The sequence below is a fragment of the Electrophorus electricus genome, chromosome 10 (genome assembly GCF_041902795.1).
Source record: "Electrophorus electricus isolate QZ-2024a chromosome 10, ASM4190279v1, whole genome shotgun sequence".
Classification (NCBI taxonomy): Eukaryota; Metazoa; Chordata; class Actinopteri; order Gymnotiformes; family Gymnotidae; genus Electrophorus; species Electrophorus electricus.
Window position 1 is genome coordinate 31378695 of NC_137506.1, and position 22842 is coordinate 31401536.

General features: G+C 45.7%; 1 protein-coding gene across 1 annotated transcript; it reads left to right on the forward strand.

The window, feature by feature from the left end:
• The first annotated feature begins 485 nt into the window (after positions 1–485).
• galnt16 (UDP-N-acetyl-alpha-D-galactosamine:polypeptide N-acetylgalactosaminyltransferase 16) lies at positions 486–21865 on the forward strand. The gene is made up of 15 exons (XM_035533139.2): positions 486–867; positions 5894–6075; positions 6296–6394; positions 6817–6884; positions 8944–9009; positions 9541–9662; positions 13525–13612; positions 13719–13803; positions 14163–14266; positions 17026–17152; positions 17275–17367; positions 17445–17528; positions 17709–17832; positions 17956–18072; positions 20583–21865. The coding sequence occupies exons 1-15, from the start codon at positions 664–666 to the stop codon at positions 20724–20726; spliced, it is 1707 nt and encodes a 568-aa protein (XP_035389032.1). The 5' UTR covers positions 486–663; the 3' UTR covers positions 20727–21865.
• Positions 21866–22842: the final 977 nt, after the last annotated feature.

Below are 22842 nucleotides of genomic sequence, written 5' to 3' on the forward strand. Positions count from 1 at the left end.
TAATATATATATTAGATATGCAGATTCTTCCACATTAGAATATTTTGATATATAAAACTGTAATATTAATTTAATTAAGAAAAATCAGTACCTCCATCAGCGATATTAAACTGAACTGTGGTGTAAAATAAATAACAGTAGAAAGTAGAAATGTGAATTTTTGAAATGTAGGAAAGATCGCCTTGCTTATGAAGCAGACCAATAAAAGATCCTTACAGACAAAACAACAGTAGTCTGGTAAAAGATGTATTTGGATATCTGATGTTGCATATAGGGCAAACTACGAATGCTGAATCCGTTTTCATTCACAATAATAAAGTTCTCCAGATCCATAACAATTATTACTATAATCTGTCTATAACACAATCTAACTACGCATGCTACGTGGTTTATGTATTTTATGTGTAGAACAGCGTACAACGCTAGTGATGAGGGCGCGACGAACGAACCCTTCGGCGCTAGGACCGTGGTCCTGTGTGCGCGGCAAATTCTATAGGGATGTCCGCTCAGCCGGAATAGCTCGCGACCGGAGAGACTGTTAACCTCTGCGCGAGGCTTCTCCGGGCTGCGCGCCGCGGGAATAAAACGCTTGATCGCGAGCAGAGCTGGCACCAGCCGTGTACGTCTCAGGCACAGCTGTGAGGCACTCCCTATGGACACACCATGCGCAGGATCAGGGCCAACGCCATTGCGATTCTCACCGTCGCCTGGATCCTGGGCACCTTCTATTACCTGTGGCAGGACAAGCCGCGCGCATCTCCCTCCTCGGCGTCTCAGCCGCGAGCTGCCGGCGTGAAAAGCCATTTGCCGAAATCCGCCTCGAGCAGGCTCGAGATACATCGCGAGGACAGGACTATTGCACTTATCGTAAGTGACGGACGGGGATCGAACGGGAGGCGGGGGAGTTACGTTAAGACGAGCTGCGGTGCTTTAACGCTGTGAGCTGCAGGGAGGTGTGTTCTGCATGTTGATAATCGCTAGAGTGATGCACAGCTCGAGACGCGTGTTCTCGTTGCAGCACCTTCTCTCATTAGACGTTGGCCTGAGGTGGCTTTTCCACATGGACATGTAGGACACATCCATTTTTTGGGGCGCTCTGAAGCAATATGCTGTCGGTTCCGTCGTAACTGTAACTTGATGTTGCACCCTGTGCAGCGTCCGATGGCGATATTATGTCCCTGTAGCAGGCTTTCCGTAAAATCGATGCAGGTGCAAGCACTGAAGTGTGCTTGCGTGCTTTCTGGGAATCATCTCTGCGGAATTGCCAGCGTTTGGACGCACCGTTTTGGCGCACGCTTCGGTGCAGTTATGATCAAGCACGCAGAATATTTGTAGACAAGTTCTGCCGGGCACGAGCCCCCCTCCTTCGACGCGTCATTTACGCTTAATTCGTATAATTTGTCGCGCACGTTGACAGTTTCCAAAAAACTTTTAATTTGGGCTTAATTTAAATGGGACTCGAGGTCGAGTCATACAGCAGCGCAGCCCAAATCTTCTCTGCGTGCGCAGAGCAGAGCTGTGTCGGCTGCGCTCGAGAGACGCGACTGCTGACACGACTGCTCCCGCTTGACGGCTGGATGTCAAATTCATCGGGTCAAGGAGAATAAATAGTTTTCCAAAAGTTGATATTGTGTACCGCCTGAGTCCCCATCTGGTCGGACGTCAGAGATAAACAGAGCGGTGTAGACATTTGTTTGTTTGTTTGTTTTTACCCAAGTGCTGAAGTCGCCGCTTTGCAGGTTTTGGGCTGCAAGTTTCGATGCTCTCCGCGCAGGGACAGAAGAAATGTTCTCCAGTGACGGACTATTCTCACCCGTTTAAGCTCTGCAGCGCTAGCAAAAACTCAGATGGAAACGAATACAGTGGAGGAATGCACAGTTTGGAAAGGCCAGGGTTACTTTACATTTAGTGGAGCTTGTCGTATCCCACCGAGCCAGGACGGAACATCAAACAGGTGTGGGATCTCAGAACAGATCCTGGCGGTACTGAGATCCCATCTAAATCCTGGGGGACATTTGCCTTTTCAACGCGACCTGGCGCATCTGATAACGCCAGGACGGCTGATCTGTTTGGCCTGGAGGTTTTTTCGAGATGTATTCTGAATATTTACCTAATGCAATTATGCTGTTTTTGTTGTTATTGTCTGTGATTAATTACATGGGTGCCTAAATCTGGTCATAATCTGGCTGTTGCAAGCAATGTTTTCCCTTTAGTTTGTTTAAATTATATATAGATAATAGCTAAAAAAAAAAATGTAAAAAAAAATCTGTCTATTGGGAATTACTCTAAATACATTTCTATAAATAAATCCGATCTCATATCTGACCTCAAGAGTTCAAATAGTGTCACGTGCGGACAGATCAATAACGTGACCTGAGCCGAGATGCGATCTGGATTTATCAATTACTGAAATCACATTGAATGTGAGGGAGAGAGGGAGGGAGGGTGTGTGTGTGTGTGTGTGTGTGTGTGTGTGTGTGTGTGTGTGTGTGTGTGTGTGTGTGTGTGTGTGTGTGTGGGTGTGGGTGTGTATGTGGGTGTGTGTGTGTGGTTGTGTGTGTGTGTGTGAGAATGAGTTGGCATGGTGGGGGGGCAGTGGGTGTCCTGGGTCACATCTTAGTGCTCCCTAGCAACAGAGCAGCACTCTCCCTTCCAGTTATTGTTATGAATAATTACGGCTCAACATGACAAAAAACAAAATAAATCTATTAGTCATGCATATGTTTGCGTTTACCTTGGACATAATGTGGATTCAGCATGGAAACGGTTACTGTACCACTATAAATAATTCCTTGCCCTGTCTATAGACTGCCTGTCTTCATTCTTCATTCTACACGTTTTGTGCAGAATAAGTAAAAAACACTTTATGCTTCATCTTCCAGTTTGTAAACATGTTGGTTAAATAGGTTTGTAATAGGCTGTGGATTATCCTGCTATGACAGCTCATGGAGGACGGTACACTCCTTCAGTGCCAGTATGGTTCAGTGCTTTGCCTTCCTTGTTCACTTATCATGTGGCCCGATTAATCCAGTAATCCAGATTAGCATGTCTGGTTTAATCCAGTAATCCAGATTAGTGCGGCTCTGGTTTAATTAGGGATGTGTTTGCCTGTAACACACACCCCTTCTTTAGCCTGCTGCTTTGGTATCTGATCTGCCTTTTAAACTTTGGCTGCGCCTGCTCCGCTTTTGAAATGAGATGAAATTGTCAGATTGTCTTGCCTTACGGGTTTTTAGCTGCGGTTCATTCTGAAGGCTCTCAGGTTTACAGACTGCAACACGTTTGTGTCCTGCACTGCTCTACAACCTTGTGTGGGGTGAGACGTGATTTGGCAGTGAGGTGGGATCTCTGTGCTTGTGCAATAGTGTCTTTGTTTATTTGTTAGGTAGTTTGTTTGTTTATTTCTTTCTTTCAGGTCAGTCTGATCAACTTCTCCCGAATTTAAATAGACTTTCACTTATAGTTTCTCTAATTTCTGAATGTAATCAGGAATTTCACCTTTGCTTGCTGGAGATTTTTTCTGATATTGGGGTGGAAACCATGAAACAACCCTGAAGCGTCTGCGAGCTCTTAAACAGTAAAAATATAACAGGTTCATCTAAATGTGTTAATAACAGCAAATTTTTTCATGTGACTGCACAGACTCTAATTATTACAAATGTATGGTTTTGTTTGATTAAAATATTACGGACAACACTATTAATTCATTTTTGTTATAATGATATTTTTTACAAATAATATTTCTTCACTGAAAATGAAACTTTTCTTCATATTTTCGCATCTGGTTGTTTGAGTAAGTCAATTGCCAGTCTTTTTATTTTATTTTATTTTTAGTCCTCTCCTCCCAGGGTCTTAACTTGCATGTCTCGTAGAACATGGATCCTTTCTGCTTGGTTGTGTTTTGCTTCCCAGTCCAGGATCACCCACAGACGGATAATTACGCGCAACGCGAAGTACTAAGAACGTCAGCATGGAACTCGATCTCCCTCTGTTGTCTTGACCGTCCTGGTAAACTCTACAGCAGGCTCTGTTCTCCCAGGACTGACAGAGTTAACCTTCTGTCATCTTGAGCTTTCACGTTGCGTTTTGCCCCAGGCATGTGCTGGACCAGGTGCTTCTGAGTCCAGCTGAATCAAAGCGAGTGAAAGTGATGGTGCATGAGTGCTCGTGACATGAATGTGCACCTGGTTTTACACTTGCCAGGCTGAGGTTACATTCGTCTAATTATATTCATAATCAAGACAGACATAAAGATTTTAGGGGTTAAAAAGAGTGAAGGTTTGCCTTCAGATTGCTGAATGGAGCAAACAACACAGTGTTGCCTTTACAGTCTGGTTAGTAACAAAGTAAAGCGTATAAAAATATCTGTCTGAAAGCTGCAGAGGCCGGCTGCAGGAAATGGCCTCATTTTCAGTCATTTAGAAGTAATGACAGACTGGATATATTGATCAGCCCAGGCAGCAGGCCATCCCGAGACACACGCAGCAGAGACCCCCGTAGTCCCTCATGAAGCTCTGTGCTAGCTGGCAGGTTCAGAACAACCAAAGTTTCTTTTCTTCCCTGTAATGGAAAGTGAGGTCATAGCGTCTGAAAATGTGCACGTGAGTTCAGTTTTTCCCGAAAGCTTGTTAATAACGTGGAGGTGAAGAAGGTCACGCCCCTTTTTTATTCAGCTTTGACTTTTTCATCCTTTGATGCAGCTTTTACATCATCTCATCTGTCTGTCTGTCTGACTGCCCGGCTGTCTTACTGCCTGACGCTCTGCCTGTCTGCCTGCCTGACTGTCTGCCTACCTAGTTGTCTGTTTGACTGCCTTACGCTCTTCCTGCATGACTCTCTGTCTGTCTGCCTGACTCTCTGTCTGTCTGTCTGTTTGTCTGACCCTCTGTCTGTCTGTCTGTCTGCCTGACTCTCTGTCTGTCTGTCTGTTTGTCTGACTCTCTGTCTGTCTACCTGACAGTTATTCAGTCCTTCCACATCATAAGGGCCATTTTTAACATTGTCTGTATATTTTTGGGTTGCGTTCTTCCTTGGTTTCCAGTCTGCTCCACTAACCGTACACTCTGGGGTATCATGTGACCACGTCCCCGGGGGCTGGCCGGCATCACAGTTCATTCACATCCCCCATGCTGCTGTGTCTAATGTGTACCCAGCCTGCTTATGTAAACACGGGGGATAATGAGCCCTGTTGTTTACATTCGCTTGGTTAGTGTTTCTGAGTCTGCAGACTGAATTGCAATTTATCATTCTGTCAAATGTGAAACATTTCAGAATTTATTAAGAACCCTTTTTTCATTATTAACAGCATTTCCTGTTTATCTTGTGTGGTATAATCTGAAGTACGTGGAAAGACACATGACGCGTACTGATGGTGTATTATAGCACAGTCAGAAACTATTATTTCGTATCTTAAAATCAGTTTTCTGGGTTCTTTGGTAACCATATCATTTTCCTTCACACCACACATTTTGGATCAGACAAGTACAAGAAAGTTTGAGGGGAAAAACATTGTGTGAGATTTTGAAGCGCAGCTTGGTTCCTGACACTCGACCCGGTATGAAACTGAGATCAGTCACACATGGTGTCAGGGTAGCGATACTGCTGGAGCTGTTAACAAACCCCGACCAGAGACACGTTTGTCTAAAGCATCAGACATCTGAGGAAAAAGAAAAAAACAAATAGAAGGTCAATTTTGCATCTTGTAGTGGTTTGTGAAGACTTTTAACGCCGCCATTTCACAACCTGATTCAGCAGACACAGAATTCTTATTCTCTGATTTTTTATGATTCCTTTCTCTCCCCTTCCCTGTCTCTCTCTCCTTCCCTCTTTCTCTCTTTCCTTCCCTCTCTCTCTCTCTCCACCCCCCTTCTCTCTCTCTCTGTCTCCATGTCAGGTAACTCACCCTCCACGGGGGGAGCCACAGGGTCAGTTGTTAGGTACTTTCGATGAGAAGGCCTATTTATTGGGTAAACCGCTGCGCCCAGGAGACGACCCCTACAGGGAACATGCATTCAACCTGCAGGAGAGTGACCGTCTGGGCAGTGAGCGGTCCATCCGAGACACGCGCCACTACAGGTCATGCTCGCTCACTCCCACACGCAAGTGCACCAATAGATATTAGCAACATAATCGCAGTAGCACATGGTTGAAGTATTCCTGTTTTTTGGCAATATAGCGTTTGAAATCTGACCTGTCACGTGACCTCCTTGTCCTGATGTTTCATTTTAACGCATGACGCCCCCGCGACATTTGCATAGAATGATGCCTTTGCCGTCTCACGTTTGCCGTCATTCAGGTGCGCCTCAGTGACCTTTGACCCTGACCTACCCTCCACCAGTGTCATCATCACCTTCCACAATGAAGCCCGCTCCACCCTGCTGCGCACCATCAAAAGGTAACAGTCCTGCCTGTCCCCGTGACCTGACCTGACCTGTCCACTCAGTCGAGCTGCGGTAACATGACACACAGGGTGCCCTTGAAGGCGGCGTTTCATTAATATTGCAGTGGGGGAGACTAACTCCTTAGACAGGTGTTACCCTCAGATAGACAGTTACGCGCTGACACACGTTGACACACACTGTTACGTGCTGACACTTGCTGTTACGCGGTGACACACCTGACACATGCTGTTACGCACTGACACGCTGTTACGTGCTGACATGCTCTGTTACGCGCTAACACACCTGACACATGCTGTTGCGCCCTGACACACACTGACACACGTTTTTACGTGCTGACACACCTGAAACACATTGTTACACACTGACACACTTGACACACGCTGTTACGCGCTGACACGCTCCTCTCTGCTAACAGTGTACTTGTCAGAAGTCCAGCCCACTTGATTCAGGAGATGATCCTTGTCGATGACTTCAGCTCTGACCGTGAGTAAATCATACACAAACGCATGGGGAAGTACCAACGTTGTTGATATTTTCAAACTGATCTGTGATATTATTTAGAGAATGTTCACATGCGCAGTTCTTCCCCCACAATGACACGGCAGACTGTAACGTAGCCGTGGAAGAGATCGTCAACTCCGCCATCTGAACTGAACATCTTAGTACATTGTGAGGGACAGGCATGTCTGGACGGTATTGACAGTCAATTTCCTGCTGTCTTAGCAAAGTCAAATCAGTGCAGTGACCTCGCTTAGAGAATAAACAGCACTCTTTCAGCACTCTTAATTATCACCACATGGTACACAAACACACACACACACACACACACACAGAGGACTTTTTACGATTGGCTTGTAACTAGAATGCGCAGGTTTTGATTGCAAACACAGCTCGTGCATATGCTTGTGTGTGTGTGTGTGCATGTGTGTGAAAGAGTGCAAGTCTGTTGAGCCACACTCCTTATTCCTTGCAAATGAGCCCCAGCTCTGGCTGGCCTGCCTGCGGTCCTGCTCTGTCAGCAGCATTGGCGGGTGGAGCGGAAGGTGCAGGGCGGGTAGAGCGGTGATGGCAGGTCTAGCTGTGGCGCCGTGCTCTAGAAGACCTACCCGCTGCCTTGCAGCCTGGCATTTGCAGGTGCCACGTCAGGCCTTGGCACTTGTGGGGGCACAGGAATGTTCACCCTGCAGAGTGCTTTCTCTCACACCTCAGTGGGTGTAGGAACACACTCACACACACACATCCCTCTGTCTCCCTCTCTGACACTCTTTTTCATGTTGTTCTGCTTCTAGCACGTGATTGGCTGTTTCTACCCTCTGTGTTCCTGCCTGTCAATCTCTCTGTTTCTCCATCCCTGCCTCGTGGTCTTGTGCCTCATCAGTAATATGCTCATCATGCGGACAGACATGCAGATGAACATGTGGTGTGAAATTTGGCTGTCAGAGTCCACACAGCGCCTGTCCTGGCAGGTCATAGTGTCCACTTGTCCTTTCCCTTAGGGTTATCCAGTTTACTACATCTCTGTCTTATTATTATACACACACACACACACACACACACACACAGACACACACACACAGACACACACACATACACACACACACACACACACACATTTGAACACCAAGAGATTCCAGACACATTTGCGCTCCAAGGTACACTGACACACACTTGGATGATTGTGTGTGAATGACCAGGGTGAACATCGGTACTGGTCAGAGTTCTCAGGGCAAGATTTGCCTGATCTGTGGAGTACGAGTGTAAGTGTCATTAATCTTTCATTTTCAAAGGCCAGTCTTAGCTGTCGGTCATTTAACTGTGTGTGTGTGTGTGTGTCTGCGTGTGTGTGTCTGCATGTGTGTGTGTCTGGGTGCGGGTGCATATGCATGTTGTGTTTGGCTGTTTTTCAAGAGAAATGTAAAAATATTCTGTGATATTGTCTGGACATGAGTCACTGCACGCTGGCATTAACCTGCTGGTTATTAACCTGCTCTTTAAAGGGAGCCATACGATGTCTAATGAAGCTTGTTATCTAATGAAGCATTCCATGGAGAATCTTGGTGTTGTGGTTTTTGCATCTTCAAGGTGTGTGTGTGATTTTCATGCTAAAAGTTCATAAAAAGGTAAAATACGTCCATTTAAGTTGTTCTACGTCTTACGGACGTTGGTGATGTAAAAATGTCCTCAGTCCATACAGAATCGGATTCACTAACAATTCCACAACTGACTCCTAAATCTTCAGCTGTGTTTGGAAATGAAATTACGAAACACTTTCAGAGCTGAAAACACTGACAAAACAAAAACACTGTCAACAATCTCATAGGGGTCTTTCACAAAATATCACAGACTCGGATTCACCAAAATTATTGCCAGTATATTCATATGCATATTTTCAGCTCTCCTTCTTTCTTCGTATCGTTTCCAGTCCTCCAGTTTCCCTGTGCACTGCTGTTCCCCAACTAATGTGTGTGCGCGCACATGTCCTGCGCCCCAGGTGTGTGTTTTCTGTGTGTTTGGTGTAATCTGGTGTCCCCTCTCTCATTAGCTGAGGACTGCCAGCTGCTGTCCCAGATCCCAAAGGTGCACTGTCTGAGGAACGAACGCAGAGAGGGTGAGTGGTGCGCCAGGGCTGGGGGTGGGGCTGGGGGTGGGGCTGGGGCTGGGGGTGTGGTTAGGGGCGAGGCTAGGGGACATGGAGAGGCAGCGAGTTTCTGTCCCCTGGCCAGCTCTCCTTCCTGGAGTCTCCTCCTCCTCTCAAACAGGAAAGGTCAGCTGTACAACACTGTGCCAACATTTGTGTCACACTTCAAAAATGAAGCAGTAATTTATAAGACAAAAACACTGAGGCTGAGTCTGGATTCAACAGCCACACCTGGAACTTTGAAAAGAAAGAGTGTTAATGGGAGACGCGGTGAAACTCGGCCCGCTGGCGTACCTGCGTCGTTAGAGTAGACTGTAGTGCTTTCATTACTTGATTATCAGCAGATGAGACGAAGGTTGTAACTCGATCTTTCTGCATCACTCCACCGTGAGCTGAATGCATGCCTGTTTGGAAGAGCGGGCGTCACACATGACTGCTTGGAGCTGTGGGACTACGTGGTGGAGCTGGTTGCCGAAGCCGTTTGTCTGTGCTTGTCGCTAGGGCTGATCCGGTCACGGGTGCGGGGGGCGGGCGTGGCCTCTGCCTCCATCCTCACCTTCCTGGACAGTCACTGTGAGGTCAACACTGACTGGCTGCAGCCCATGATTCAAAGGGTCAAAGAGGTATGTGTTCAGGTCAGCACACACACACACACACATACACAAACGCACACGCATACACGCGCTCACACACGCACACACATACATACACATAGACACACACGTGCACGCATACACACGCATACACACGCACACATACACACACACACAGACACATACATATGCACATGTGCACACACACAAACACACACACACAAACACATGCACGCACACGCATGCACATGCACAAACACATACAGACATGCACCCGTGCGCACACACACAACACGCACACACAAACACAAATGCATGCACACACACAAACGCATGCGCGCACATGCACACGCATGCACATGCACACACACATACACACAAACGCACACACACAAACACATACAGACACACACATGCACACGCATGCACATACACACACATACACACAAACGCACACACACAAACACATACAGACACACACATACAGACGCATACACACACACACACGCGCGCGCGCACACAAAAACGCACACACACACACAGACATATACATACACATGCACACGTGCACATACACACGCGCGCACACACACACAAACGCACACATACAGACACACACATAGACACACACAGACATACACACACACATACAAAAACACAGACACACACACGCACACATACACACAAATGCGCACACACATGCACGCACACGCACATGCACACACGCACATACACACACGTGCACGCATACACACATATACACACAAACGCACACAGACACACATGTGAACATACAGACACACTCACACATACAGACACACAGAAATACAGACACACACATATAGACACACACACGTACACACACACATACAGACCACACGTACACACACACATACAGACACACAAACACACATATATATACAGACACACACACATATACGCACACACACACACGCATATACACACACAGGCACGCACACACAAATGCACACACACACATGCACATGCACATGCGCACGCACAAACGCACACACACACACACATAGACACATACACACATGCACGTGCGTGCACACACACGCACACATACACACAAACGCGCACACACACGTGCACACATACACACAAATGCACCCACATGTGCACACATACACACAAATACACACACACACACACACACACATATACAGACACACACACATGCACACGCGTACATACACACACGCATACACACACACACACACACACACACACACACACACACACACACACACACACTTGTGTACCTCTGTAACAGATGATAGCACTTTAAAAGTTTGTGTGTTAGCTGAAATTTATTACTCAAGTTTGGCCTCAGTACAGCATGGCTTTGAGTTGTATTTCCTGTGAGAAAGCAAAAAAAGAGAGCTAGCTAGATAGATAGATAGATAGATAGACAGAGATAGAGAGAGAGAGAGAGAGAGCGAGAGAGAGAGAGATGTCTTTCCTCTCTTGACAAACTTGCCAAAAGATGAGTTTTGTTCCCCAGAGAGCGATCCAAGCGTTTTCTCGAGGTGTTCTTGGAGCCCAACAGGCGTTTCAGTTGTTTGATTCGTTGTCTAAAGTCCTTAATGTGCAGCTGATGTGCAGCTAAACATTTAGAGGGAAGAAGCCGTTTGGTACCTCTACACTCACGCTGTGCAGGAGCAGAATCTGATGTCAGGATATCAGACACGACAGTGAGGTACACACTTGTCTGAACACACGTCAGACACGGCTGTCAGGTACACACTTCTGTCTGAACACACATCAGAAAGAGAGAGAGAGACACACACACAAACACACATGGGCATGCACACACACACACAAACACACACACACAAACACACACACACACACACACACACAGGCACGCACACACACAGGCAGTATGCTGTGTGAGTGAGCTCTTGACCTGTTTGTCCTCATCAATCCCATCACCATGGACATGCAGGTCAGGGGACCCTGGGCCACAAGCAAACTAGCGATCCATACTGAAAGACATGCCCTCCGCCTGACCACTCACACACACACACACACACACACTGACAGAGAGTAGGCTGGCCAGCAGAGGTAGTGACATAGTCGCATGGAACAGAGATATGCTCTACTGAGAGAGACCACGAGAGAGACAGTGATCCGCCTCTTCTGGGTGTATGTGGGTACAACACCACAAAGGTTTCGTAGCTTTTTTAGAACACAGGATGGTGTTACACTAAAACTGAAGTAGAGAGTCACACACCCAAAACAGAGAAAGAGGGAGAGAGAGAGCCAGAACTGCAGAGGAGGAGGAAAGAAAACATAATTCAATAAAGAAGAAAAAATGAACAGGATGACCCGAGAGCACAGTTGAGCCCTTTTGTTGCTGAGATTGGAAGGGAGTTGTGGAGGGTTCGTGTGCTGGTCCTGCTCTCAGCGCTCCGTGACCGGAGCCCACGTTACTAAATCTTGCGCAGGCTGGCAAGCTCGTGTGTGCCCCTACAACACTGAAAAACATGCTTTTGTCTCAACTACAAAACTTAAGTTAAAATATTGAAATGAGTTGACTTCATGGAACATTGAATAGTAAGGAAACACAATGTTAATACACAAAATGTTATTTAAAGAAACTTTAAAAAAGGGGTAAAATGATTGTAACAAAAATGAGGTTAATCTTATTAATATAATGAATCCAATGTCTAATTATTAATTTTCTTAATCAGTGTTTTGTTAAATGTCATTTGGTGTGTCTCCCCCGTCATGAACCAGATTGGAGACAGACGCTCCCAGATGTGAAAAATAGAGTTGCTTTTATTTGTAAACGTACAATCCGGGTTCGGGGTTCCGATCAGCAAGTAAACCAGGTAGGGACAAGGCTGAGATGATATTCCAAAACCAGAACAAGTCATAATACTGGAATGACAGACAGAAACAAATAACACACATGCACACACATGCACACACATGCACACACATGCACACACATGCACACACATGCACACACATGCACACACATGCACACACATGCACACACATGCACACACATGCACACACATGCACACACATGCACACACATGCACACACATGCACACACATCACAGCAAAGCCTCACAAAGAAGACAGCAAACTGGAGGGGTAGAAATAGACACAACTAATGACAAACAGGTGAGAACAATCAGTAGTCCAGGAATGCAGATCTGATAAGGGTGTGATGATTGGTGGAACCAGAATGAGTGAAAGGAGAGGTGGCAGCACGTGAATGCTGGGAGTTGGAGTTCAGTCTGGGGGGAGTGATACTACCTTCAGTTTCTTCTGCCTACGAGAAGAAGTCTGTTGTCCAAATGACTTCTTTTGGCAATGATTGCAGGTACTGGTGTACTGATTAAAGGTTAAATATGTGTAAGGTGATGGTGTACCGATTAAAGGTTAAATATGTGTACATATACACAGTCGCAGTGCACCAAATGTCAGGGAAAAGTCTCTTATAAGCCATATTGATGTGGTAATTGGTATTTTTTCCCAAATCAGAACAAAATCAATATCACACCAGGATCTTGTGAGAGATTGAACTGAATGAAGAGATCTGTGTTGTCAGAATAGTACAACGTGTTACGGAGTGAAACCGTGTCAACAGCAAACACGCACAGTCACATTGCTAATCACACATTACAAACATGGATTTGAAACCAAGAAACGGCGTAAGCGTTTAGTCCGTGAGCTGGTGCCGAGGAGACCCGGCGCCAGCGGTGTCGTTTACGCCATGAACCCCCAACAAGGCCCCAAACCGAGTCATCTTTGAGAAGAGGCCGATTTCAGGTCTCTGGTACTGACCGTGATGTCACAGCAAGTAGCGGAGATGAGGGATTACCCACTGGCCTCTGTGCTTCCCTTGCAGGACCGCACCCGGGTGGTCAGCCCCATCATCGATGTCATCAGCTTGGACAACTTTGCCTACCTGGCTGCTTCGGCTGACCTCAGAGGAGGTGAGGACATAATCCGTCGTCTCCCAGCGTGTGAAAGCACGGGATCAGGACGTAGGACGTAATATCCAGACTAAGCCCAGGTTGTCCTCTCGCCCTTCCCATACAGGGTTTGACTGGAGTCTGCATTTTAAATGGGAACAAATACCTATAGAGCAGAAAATGGCCAGAAATGATCCTACTCAGCCAATCAGGTGAAGATCTCTCTCTCTCACACACACTCCCTGTTCTTTCCATACCCATCATTCTCTAAGAACTGAATTATAACCTAATTTCTCTATTGCATCTCTCAACTCTCTCTTTCTTCCTCCTGTCTCTCTTCTTTTCTCTCTCTCTGTCTCACTTCCTCTCTCTCTCTCTCTTCCACTCTCTCCCTCTCTCTCTCTCTCTCTCTCTCTCTTCCACTCTCTCCCTCTCTCTGTCTCACTTCCTCTTTCTCTCTCTCTCTCTCTTCCACTCTCTCCCTCTCTCTGTCTCTGTCTCTCTTCCTCTCTCTCTCTTTCTCTATCTCGCTCCCTCTCTTCCATTTAAACATGATTGTATGCTCCTTCAGGACACCAGTAATCGCTGGTGGGATCTTCGTTATGGACGAGAGTTGGTTTAACCACCTGGGCCAGTACGACACACAGATGGATATCTGGGGAGGGGAGAACTTTGGTGAGTTGCCTGAACTCTTTCTTAACCCCCGGATAACACAGCTGTCTACAGCGTGCTGGGGTCAGCTGGCCGAACCAAAAATAGGATTTTATCTGGCTAGAAATTTCTGACAAGACTAAGCAACAGCAGCTTATATACCACCTATATACCATCAGTGTAACACCTATATACCACCTATATACCATCAGTATATAACACCTATATACCATCAGTGACATGGGGTGATGTCTCTAAATAAATCTTGCACAACGTTAATCTCCAACAGATGGGTTGGCGTTCAGGTGTGCCTTACATTGGTGAGGGTCTTTTTGTTTGAGAGATTGTTTGTGTTAGAGAGGCGGACAGACAGTGAAGTGTAACACATTTTCAGACGTGTTCTCCAATATCTACCTAATCACTGTTACTGTACATTTCTAAATCTGCTTTTTTTTCAGATTTTCCACATTTCTTTACTAGCGGTTGTTATGCTGTTATATAACACCAACAGATACAGTGGATCTTAAACACAGGCCATTAGCTATTGCTTAGCCTGTAAGGAGCGGAATATACTACCATTATGAAAACAACAGAGGATGTCACTTTACTTTAAGACTACCCTTATTCAAGGTTTAATTTAAGGTAGTTTTATTTGTATATGTTTTTTTCATTAAATTACTTTATTGATGGTTATTAATTACAAAATAAACAACCTAAAAGCCATTAATAAGCAGCATCACACATAAATCAAAGGGCATGGTTTCCATGGAAGAAAACTGCTCGGTACCCAACGTGGAGTTTGTGTTACTTTGAGCGATCTAAGATGGCATATGGGTGGGAAGCACTAGAGGAGAAAGGGAGGGGGCGTGAACAGGTGAAGCTGGTTACAACCCAGGTGAGCCTGATGGCCAGGGACCTGGGTCGGTCCACGAGGGTCTGCACGTCACGGAGGTCCAGTCCCTGTCACCCATGTTGTGCTGCTACCACTTTACAATAAGACCCCCCCCCACCTTATAGAAAGCCCATGACAGGGCAGTAGTGCCTTGCTGAGTGTTAATGTTGAGTGATCATTTCTGAGGAATCCGACATCCTGTAGCTGCTCAGATAGTAGAAACGTCTCAACAAATATTCTAAGATGCTGAGAGGCATGAGATCTGTGGTTCACCAGTGGAGGGGAATGTGTGCTTAGTTTTTGGCAAGCAGCAGGTCATTATCATCTTCATTTATGTGGTATAATGGCTTTTGTAATCCCTGTATAATGGTAGACTTATGATAAAGTGATTCTTAATACTGGTTTTAAAATTTGAAGACATTTGAAGACAGATACGAAGACAGAGGAATGTGTCTGTTCGATCCAGTTCTTCCAGAGTTTTTACGTGTTTTTTTCAAGTGTGTTTTTCTTTGGAAAGTAGAAATGTTGTTAGACTTGTGCTAAATCTGGCAGCTTTGATAAAGAACTGTCCTCAGACGACAAGATGTGTCAGGTTAATGCCACCTGCCCAGGGCAGAACTGACTGAACTTCAGACGGGAAGTGTCTTTCAGATCCGCAGCTATGAGAGCAGGATATGTGTGTGTGTGTGTGTGTGTGTGTGTGTGTGTGTGTGTGTGTGTGTGTGTGTGTGTGTGTGTGTGTGTGTGTGTGTGTGTGTGTGTGCCTGCGCATGGGTTTGTGTGAGTGTGGAGCCCTCTTCTGGCTGGAATTTGACTTCACACTTTACAGTTCTCACTAGGCAGGAGGTTGAACTATAGGTGGTTGAGTGTAGTTTTACTGCAGTGAGCAATTTCCAGACATGAATTAGCACCACTATATGGACAAAGGTACTGGGACACACCTCTTAAACAATCAATTCAGGTGCTTTATTCAGTCCCGTTGCCACAGGGGTTATAAAATCAAACATTTAGCCATTTGTGAAAGAATGCGCTTCAAAGAATTCCAGCATGGTTCTGTAACAGGACAGAACCTCTGCAACATGTGCGTTCATGATATTTCTTCCCTCCTAGATATTCTGTGATAACATTGAGTGGTGTTATAAAAGTGAGCGCAACCACAGTAGCTCGTAACGTTGCGGAGCGGGGTCGACAAGTGGCTTGGGGCATAAACCTCGCCAATGTTTTCCTGACTCTGTAACTACAGAGTTCCAGACTCCTCTGGCAAATCATGCTTTCTTGTTTAGCAGTATGATGGACGAGACTGTGTTTATTGACTGCCAGGAGAGCGTCGCCTGCCTGACTGCACCATGCCAGCTGTACGTTTTGGTGAAGGAGGGGTAATGCTATGGGGGTTTCTCAGGGGCCAGTGAAGGGAATCTTAATGCATCAGCATACCCAGACATTTGGACAACCATGTGCTTCCAACAGTTTGGGGAAGGCCCTTTACTGTTCCAGCATGACTGTGTCGGCCCAGTACACAACTCACGGCCCATAAAGGCAGGGTTGGGTGAGTCTGTGTGAAAGATGTTGACTGGCCCACACAACTGACCTCATCAACCCCATCGAACACCTTTGGGATGAACTATAACTAGAGATCGTGACTCAGGTCCTCTCATCCAACAGCAGTGCCTGACCTCACAAACATTCGTCTGGATATAATGGGCAGAAATTCTCACAGACACACTCCAATGCATCCAAATATGTTTGGTGTCCCAATACTTTTGACCATGTAGTGTAACTTCATACATAAGAAATGATCATCATCAACCACCCTAAATTCCCACTCTTTCTGTCTGTCTGTCTGTCTGTCTCTCTCTCTCTGTCTCTCTCTTTCCCCTCGGCTCTTGTACAGAACTGTCGTTTCGAGTGTGGATGTGTGGGGGCAGTCTGGAAATTCTACCCTGTAGTCGCGTGGGCCACGTTTTCCGGAAACGCCACCCATACGACTTCCCAGAAGGCAACGCTCTCACCTACATCAAGTGAGTGGTGCAATAACTTTATGTTAAAAGCACAATGCAGTGATACTGTTATGGACACTGGAGCCATGCCTTTCAGTTATTGTTTGCTTCTGTGTGTGTGTGTTTGGGTGTGTGTGTGTTAGAAACACACGGCGAGCCGCAGAGGTGTGGATGGATGAGTATAAGCAGTATTACTACGCTGCCAGACCCTCTGCGCAGGGCAAAGCCTACGGAAGGTCGGCCATCTTTTTTAAAGTCCTCTTGTTTTCACAAAGCAGGTCTAATCCGTTATTACCTCTCTGTCTCTCCACAGTATTGCCGATCGGCTGGCACTGAGGAGGAAACTGAACTGTAACTCCTTCCGTTGGTATCTGGAGAATGTGTACCCTGAGCTCAGGTGAGTCAGCCAATCTCTGGACCTCCCATAATGAGGGTTTACTGGCAGATCCTAAAGTTCGTGACTTCTGTCTCTCTGTGTGTGTGTGTGTGTGTGTGTGTGTGTGTGTGTGTGTGTGTGTGTGTGTGTGTGTGTGTGTGTGTGTCTGTGTGTGTCTGTGTGTGTGTGTTTGTATGGCAGGATCCCGGAGCAAAAGGTGACGTACAGCCTGCTGAAGCAGGGTGAGCTCTGTCTGGAGAGCCACAACTCAGACAGTCTGAGACTAGCAGAGTGTAAGAGTGGATCTGGCATACCTGCCTCACAGGTCAGATGTGTGTGTGTGTGTGTGTGTGTGTGTGTGTGTGTGTGTGTGTGTGTGTGTGTGTGTGTGTTTGAGGCGGAGCTGTCGGTCACAGTCTCACCATCTCGGTCTCATCTCTCTGCTCAGAAATGGACTCTGATGGAGCCACAGATCCGCCAGCAGGACCTGTGTTTGGCCATCACAGCCTTTTCCTCAGGGTCAAAGGTCAGGCTGGAGCCCTGCAGCCCTAAAGAGTCCAGACAGGTAAGCACACCTGGATCAGGCAGCCATCAGGAGACATCAGGGAGACGTCAGGGAGACGTCAGGGAGACGTAATGCAGGTGTCATAGAGAAGTAACACAGGGTCAGGGATGTGTCAGGGAGTTGCCAGGGAGAAGTCATTGAGATGTCTGGGAGGCATCAGGGAGGTGCCAGGGAGACATCACACAGGTGTCAGGGAGGTGTTAGGGAGATGTCAGTGAGACATCAGGGAGACATTTGGGAGGCGTCTTGGAGATGTCAGGCCAGCATTGGTGAGGCGTCAGGTGTCACACAGACATCAGAGAAGCAACAGAGAGGCATCAGGCCAGCGTCAGGCCTGAGCACTGATGTCTGTAATTGCTTGCTGCAGTGGCCAACACATTAAAGTAACTTCCAGTAACAGGGCAGTAGGAGCTCAGTGGTAAAGGTGCTGGACTAGGAATCAGAAGGTTGCCAGTACAAGTCCCACCACTGCCAAATTGCCACTGTTGGGCCCCTGAACAAGACCCTTAACCCTCAATTACTCAAGTTGTGTTCAGTCAGAACTGTAAGTCGCTTTAGATAAAAGCATCAACTATGCTGTAAATGTAAAATGTCCCAAACTAACTTATGCAGTGTTAGGACCAGAATGTGCAAGCTGTCCAAAGACACCTACCAAACCACCAATGCCAGAGAGATTATTATTGTTAGTTGGAGACCACCAGGCAGCTGACCAACCAAGAACAGCATTTCCTAAATGAGAAAGGAAGTTGTTCCAGTTTGGGGGATACTCTTTCAAAATCTGCTTTATGTTTTAGAACTTTTGTTAGCAGCAGTTCTTTTAGAATCCACTGCTGGAACTTGTGAAAACTGACCAAACGCATCAAAAAAGCCACTGAAGCCGTTTTTGTATTCATGTACATTGGCCGTCAGACATTCTCACATTCGCTACAACTTCGCTAGGGTGTTCAGGTTCAGGTTTACAGCGTAAGGATCCATAACTGTGCTTTTCTGGTTGCTTTGTGTCCTCTGAGTGTGTCTGGCGATGGTAAAAAATGCAGAGGTATGGATGGCATGTTATCGTCGAACTCGGTCTCAAACGCCAAAGTCTCCAGTAAAGCCTCATCAATCCCCTGTATCTCTCCCCCATCCATCACGTGGCCGGTGCACTCACTGGACCTGAAACACACCCAGGCCTGATTTATGATCTGGAGGCTAGGGCTAAACACGGACCATGTGTCCATGCATGTGTGGATCTGTGTGTGGATGTGTGTGAATGAACGCGCTAAGGTCTTTGAGCGTGTGCACTATCCAACACAGCCCAATGTCCCAGTGGACTGTGTGTGAAAGCCAGCGGGCTCTCAGGGTTCCCGGGAACTGATTCTGGTGGGATGAGTCTTGTTTTGGGATCTTGGCGATTACATATTTTTGTAATATGATAAAGTTCAGGTTAATAGTGCTTTCAGTTTCCCTTGCATATGTATTTCAAATTTGTTGACGTAACATAGTTATCGTTTTACTTTTTTCTTACTCACAGTGCTTACTGAATTATTTTAATGTATTTCCAGCAACCCAATAACAAGTAAATAGTGTATCTTTATAAAATTGGTTTTTAGACTTTCACATCCTGTTTTTAGAGGATTTGGGCTTTTTAACTCATAACTGATATATATATATATATATATTAAAAACACACCCTGAATATAGCAATATTCCTGTCCAAAGTGCACACACACACACTTACTTCTAAATCAAATGCATCTGGCTCCCCTTACAATCATTTCACTTAATAATCAAATAACAAGTCTTTGTTAGATCATCTTACTTTTGGAAAGAAATGTGCATAACCAGAAAATCATAATCAACAATGCAGATCAAGCGTCTTCTTGAACCAACTGAACAACAGCTGCACGTTTTTAATATTTCCTTGGCTTGCAGGGACTCTCCAAAACACTTCAAACAGCCGACCTCATCAGCGCTCGGATTAGAGAGCTCCGGATGCCGAATTACTGCATACAAAGTTCATTATTCACCCTTAACCAGAACCTGCTACTCTACATACCAACATGATATATGCTTACACTCGCCAACTCTCGTCGGCTCCGGAATATTATGGCATTTATGGCACCAGCTGAGGTTAAACTCCCCCCCACCAGTTTCCCTCCGTTCTGGCACGGCCAGAGAGTTTAGCTGTTTACATCATGCAGGGTTGACTTGGTTTTACTGCACTGACCGGTGTAAGGGGTCAGGATTGTGTTCCGTGAATGTATGACATCATTTTATAGTAAAACACTCAGCAGGTGTTCGCCAAAGTCTCAGCTCTTATAGCAGAACTATACTTATGATAGTAATTGAGGGTTAAGGGTCTTGTTCAGGGGCTCAACAGTGGCAGCCTGGCAGTGGTGGGACTTGAACTGGCAACCTTCTGATTACTAGTTCAGTACCGTAACCTCTGAGCTACCACAGGTGGGTGGCAGGCAGTTTGCCCACAGAACTGACTCATTTCTCCCGGTGCTCTTCTTCCTGTCCAACAGAAATGGAAGCCCAGAGGACCTGCGCTTCAGCATGTGATCAGTGGTCTGTGTCTGGACAGCCAGCCCCCAGTGGGCCCGCCAATCACGACGCAGTGCCGCCCACAGATGGCCAGCCAATCCTGGGAGCCCAAGCTGGTCACCTGACTTTGAGGGGGCATGACAAAGGAGGGAGTGAGGGGAGGAGTTTAGAAGGGTGGCAGAACTTGTGGTGCTTTAAGGCCCAGAGGAACATGCCTGCACACAAAGTTAAGGTGCTTTCAGACGAGTAAACCATGGCCATGTCCAAAACCACGTCTGTATCTTCTGCACCTCTAACCATCCTCTTCATGACTGAGGGTCCATGTGAGGTGTTTTCTCTGTCCCAGCTAGTTATAGTCAGTCACACATTTGGACATGGACAAAGTTTACAATATAAAGGAATTAACCATGGTTAGCTGGAGAGTTGGTTGGCATTTTTTTTTTTTCGTTTTTGTTTTTGTTTTTCTGTTGTATTGTTTAGTGGCTCAAAGGAAGAGACTAGTTCTGTATATTTATGCCTTTGCTACCTTTGAAAATAGTCACCCTGCATACACACATTATGCTCTCATTCCTGCAGATGTTGCTTGGCGTAGACTGAGCAGCTGTTTTCATCAAACTCTTGATTGAGCCAGTGTTTCTCTTTAGACGCTCTTATTATTAAATGTTTAACGGTTACCTGAAGGGATGATCAAATGTGTATATACTATAAAAGGTTGTCCTTTAAGCAGCAAGCTGTGTTTTCTGTGTGCCAGACGGGCATTCGTTGGAGAACTGCAGAGAGCTTGCCAGGTTTGTTCAGGTGACACTCCATTCCCTCCGGCCTCGGAAATGCAGTCAGTGGAAACGCCGGTAAGCTCGGCTGAGCTGTAATTTTTCGAACTTGTGAGCTGGAGAAGGCAATGAAGCAGAATTTGATAAAATTATGAAACATGCAAATGTGGGCTAACAACTTCATTCTTTGTTGTTAGGGGGTGGCACAGGCAGGTTTATAAGTTTTTTTTTTAAATGTTTGCATGTTACTGTGAAATACCACGAAAAGGCTTTTGTGACATGTAAAGTCCAAAGACTGTTTTTCCTGTTTTTAGTTTGTTTGTTTACAAACTTACATTTTGTAAATACTTGAACAAAATGTTTTGGATCATGACCAAAAGGACCATTCATGTGAAAAATAAAGAGTCCATAGCCCAGAAAAAGAATCCTTATACATGCTGTAAACACATCAATGCATTAATAACAATGTAAGAAATTAAATGACTATAATTCTTGCGGATATGATCTGCGTTATATAAATTGGCAAAGCACAGAAGGAAGCAGTGTTACAGATTTTCAGTGACTTCCTTCATAAGGCAGTGGTGAGAGGATGGTAATGATCTGCTACACACACACACACACAAATCTTTTCTGTCCTAATCGCGATTAACCTACCACTAACCAGAAGTTGTGATTTTGATACAGTCACCCATAGTGCAATGAATTAAACCATGTTTTGGTTGCAGTTCAGAGATTGGCCACTAGGAGGAAAGTCGTTATTAAACATTGATTCGGTCCCGTGTCAACTGCGATATGAAAGTCACATGAACCGATTCGGAGTTCCTGTTGAGACGTTTACAAATGGACAGCAAACATTTGTCTTTCAACGTGTATTCCGCGCACATGAAATCGTTGTAATCTTTGGAGCTTTGCAAACGTCAGTTGTATTTTACAGCAAATTTCATAAAGATTAGGACTTGACAGTTATGCCATTTTTAACCATGCTTCCTCAATGTCCACTGTACCTTGCTCCAATGTTTTGATAGTATTGTCAGTAAACATGATCTGTTCAAGAACACGTCACACAGCTCAGACAATTAGTCGAAACACGCTGTTGATGTTTTGGTGTTTAAAGGTTAACTCTGAGGTCACTGTGACCTTCATAACAGACCTCAGCAAAGACCAGCTGTCTGTATACGTGCTTATGGATTCTTGTGCCAGAAATACTAGACACAGTATTCAAATAAAACCATTTTTCTTTCATGGCCACACTAACACGAATATAACTTGTGTTGGGTTATTCATATGTCCCCCCGTGCAGTTTAGAGGCGTTTCCCGGTGTAGACTAAAAAAAGTAAAGTCTCAATAGTAATCACACATTGTCAATATCGGGCAAATGACCAGCAGAAGGTCCATATGAAAGAGACTCTGGATCACAGTGAGACATAAACAGAACAAAACGATGCAGGTGCGAGTGCTCCCTACTCTGCAT

Bases quoted from the DNA above. Each gene is read 5' to 3' on its own strand.
- galnt16 (XM_035533139.2), top strand. From the start codon at position 664: ATGCGCAGGATCAGGGCCAACGCCATTGCGATTCTCACCGTCGCCTGG. The intron at 6,395-6,816 runs GTAACAGTCCTG...CTCTGCTAACAG, and splicing joins CTGCTGCGCACCATCAAAAG to TGTACTTGTCAGAAGTCCAG. The intron at 9,010-9,540 runs GTGAGTGGTGCG...GCTTGTCGCTAG, and splicing joins GAGGAACGAACGCAGAGAGG to GGCTGATCCGGTCACGGGTG.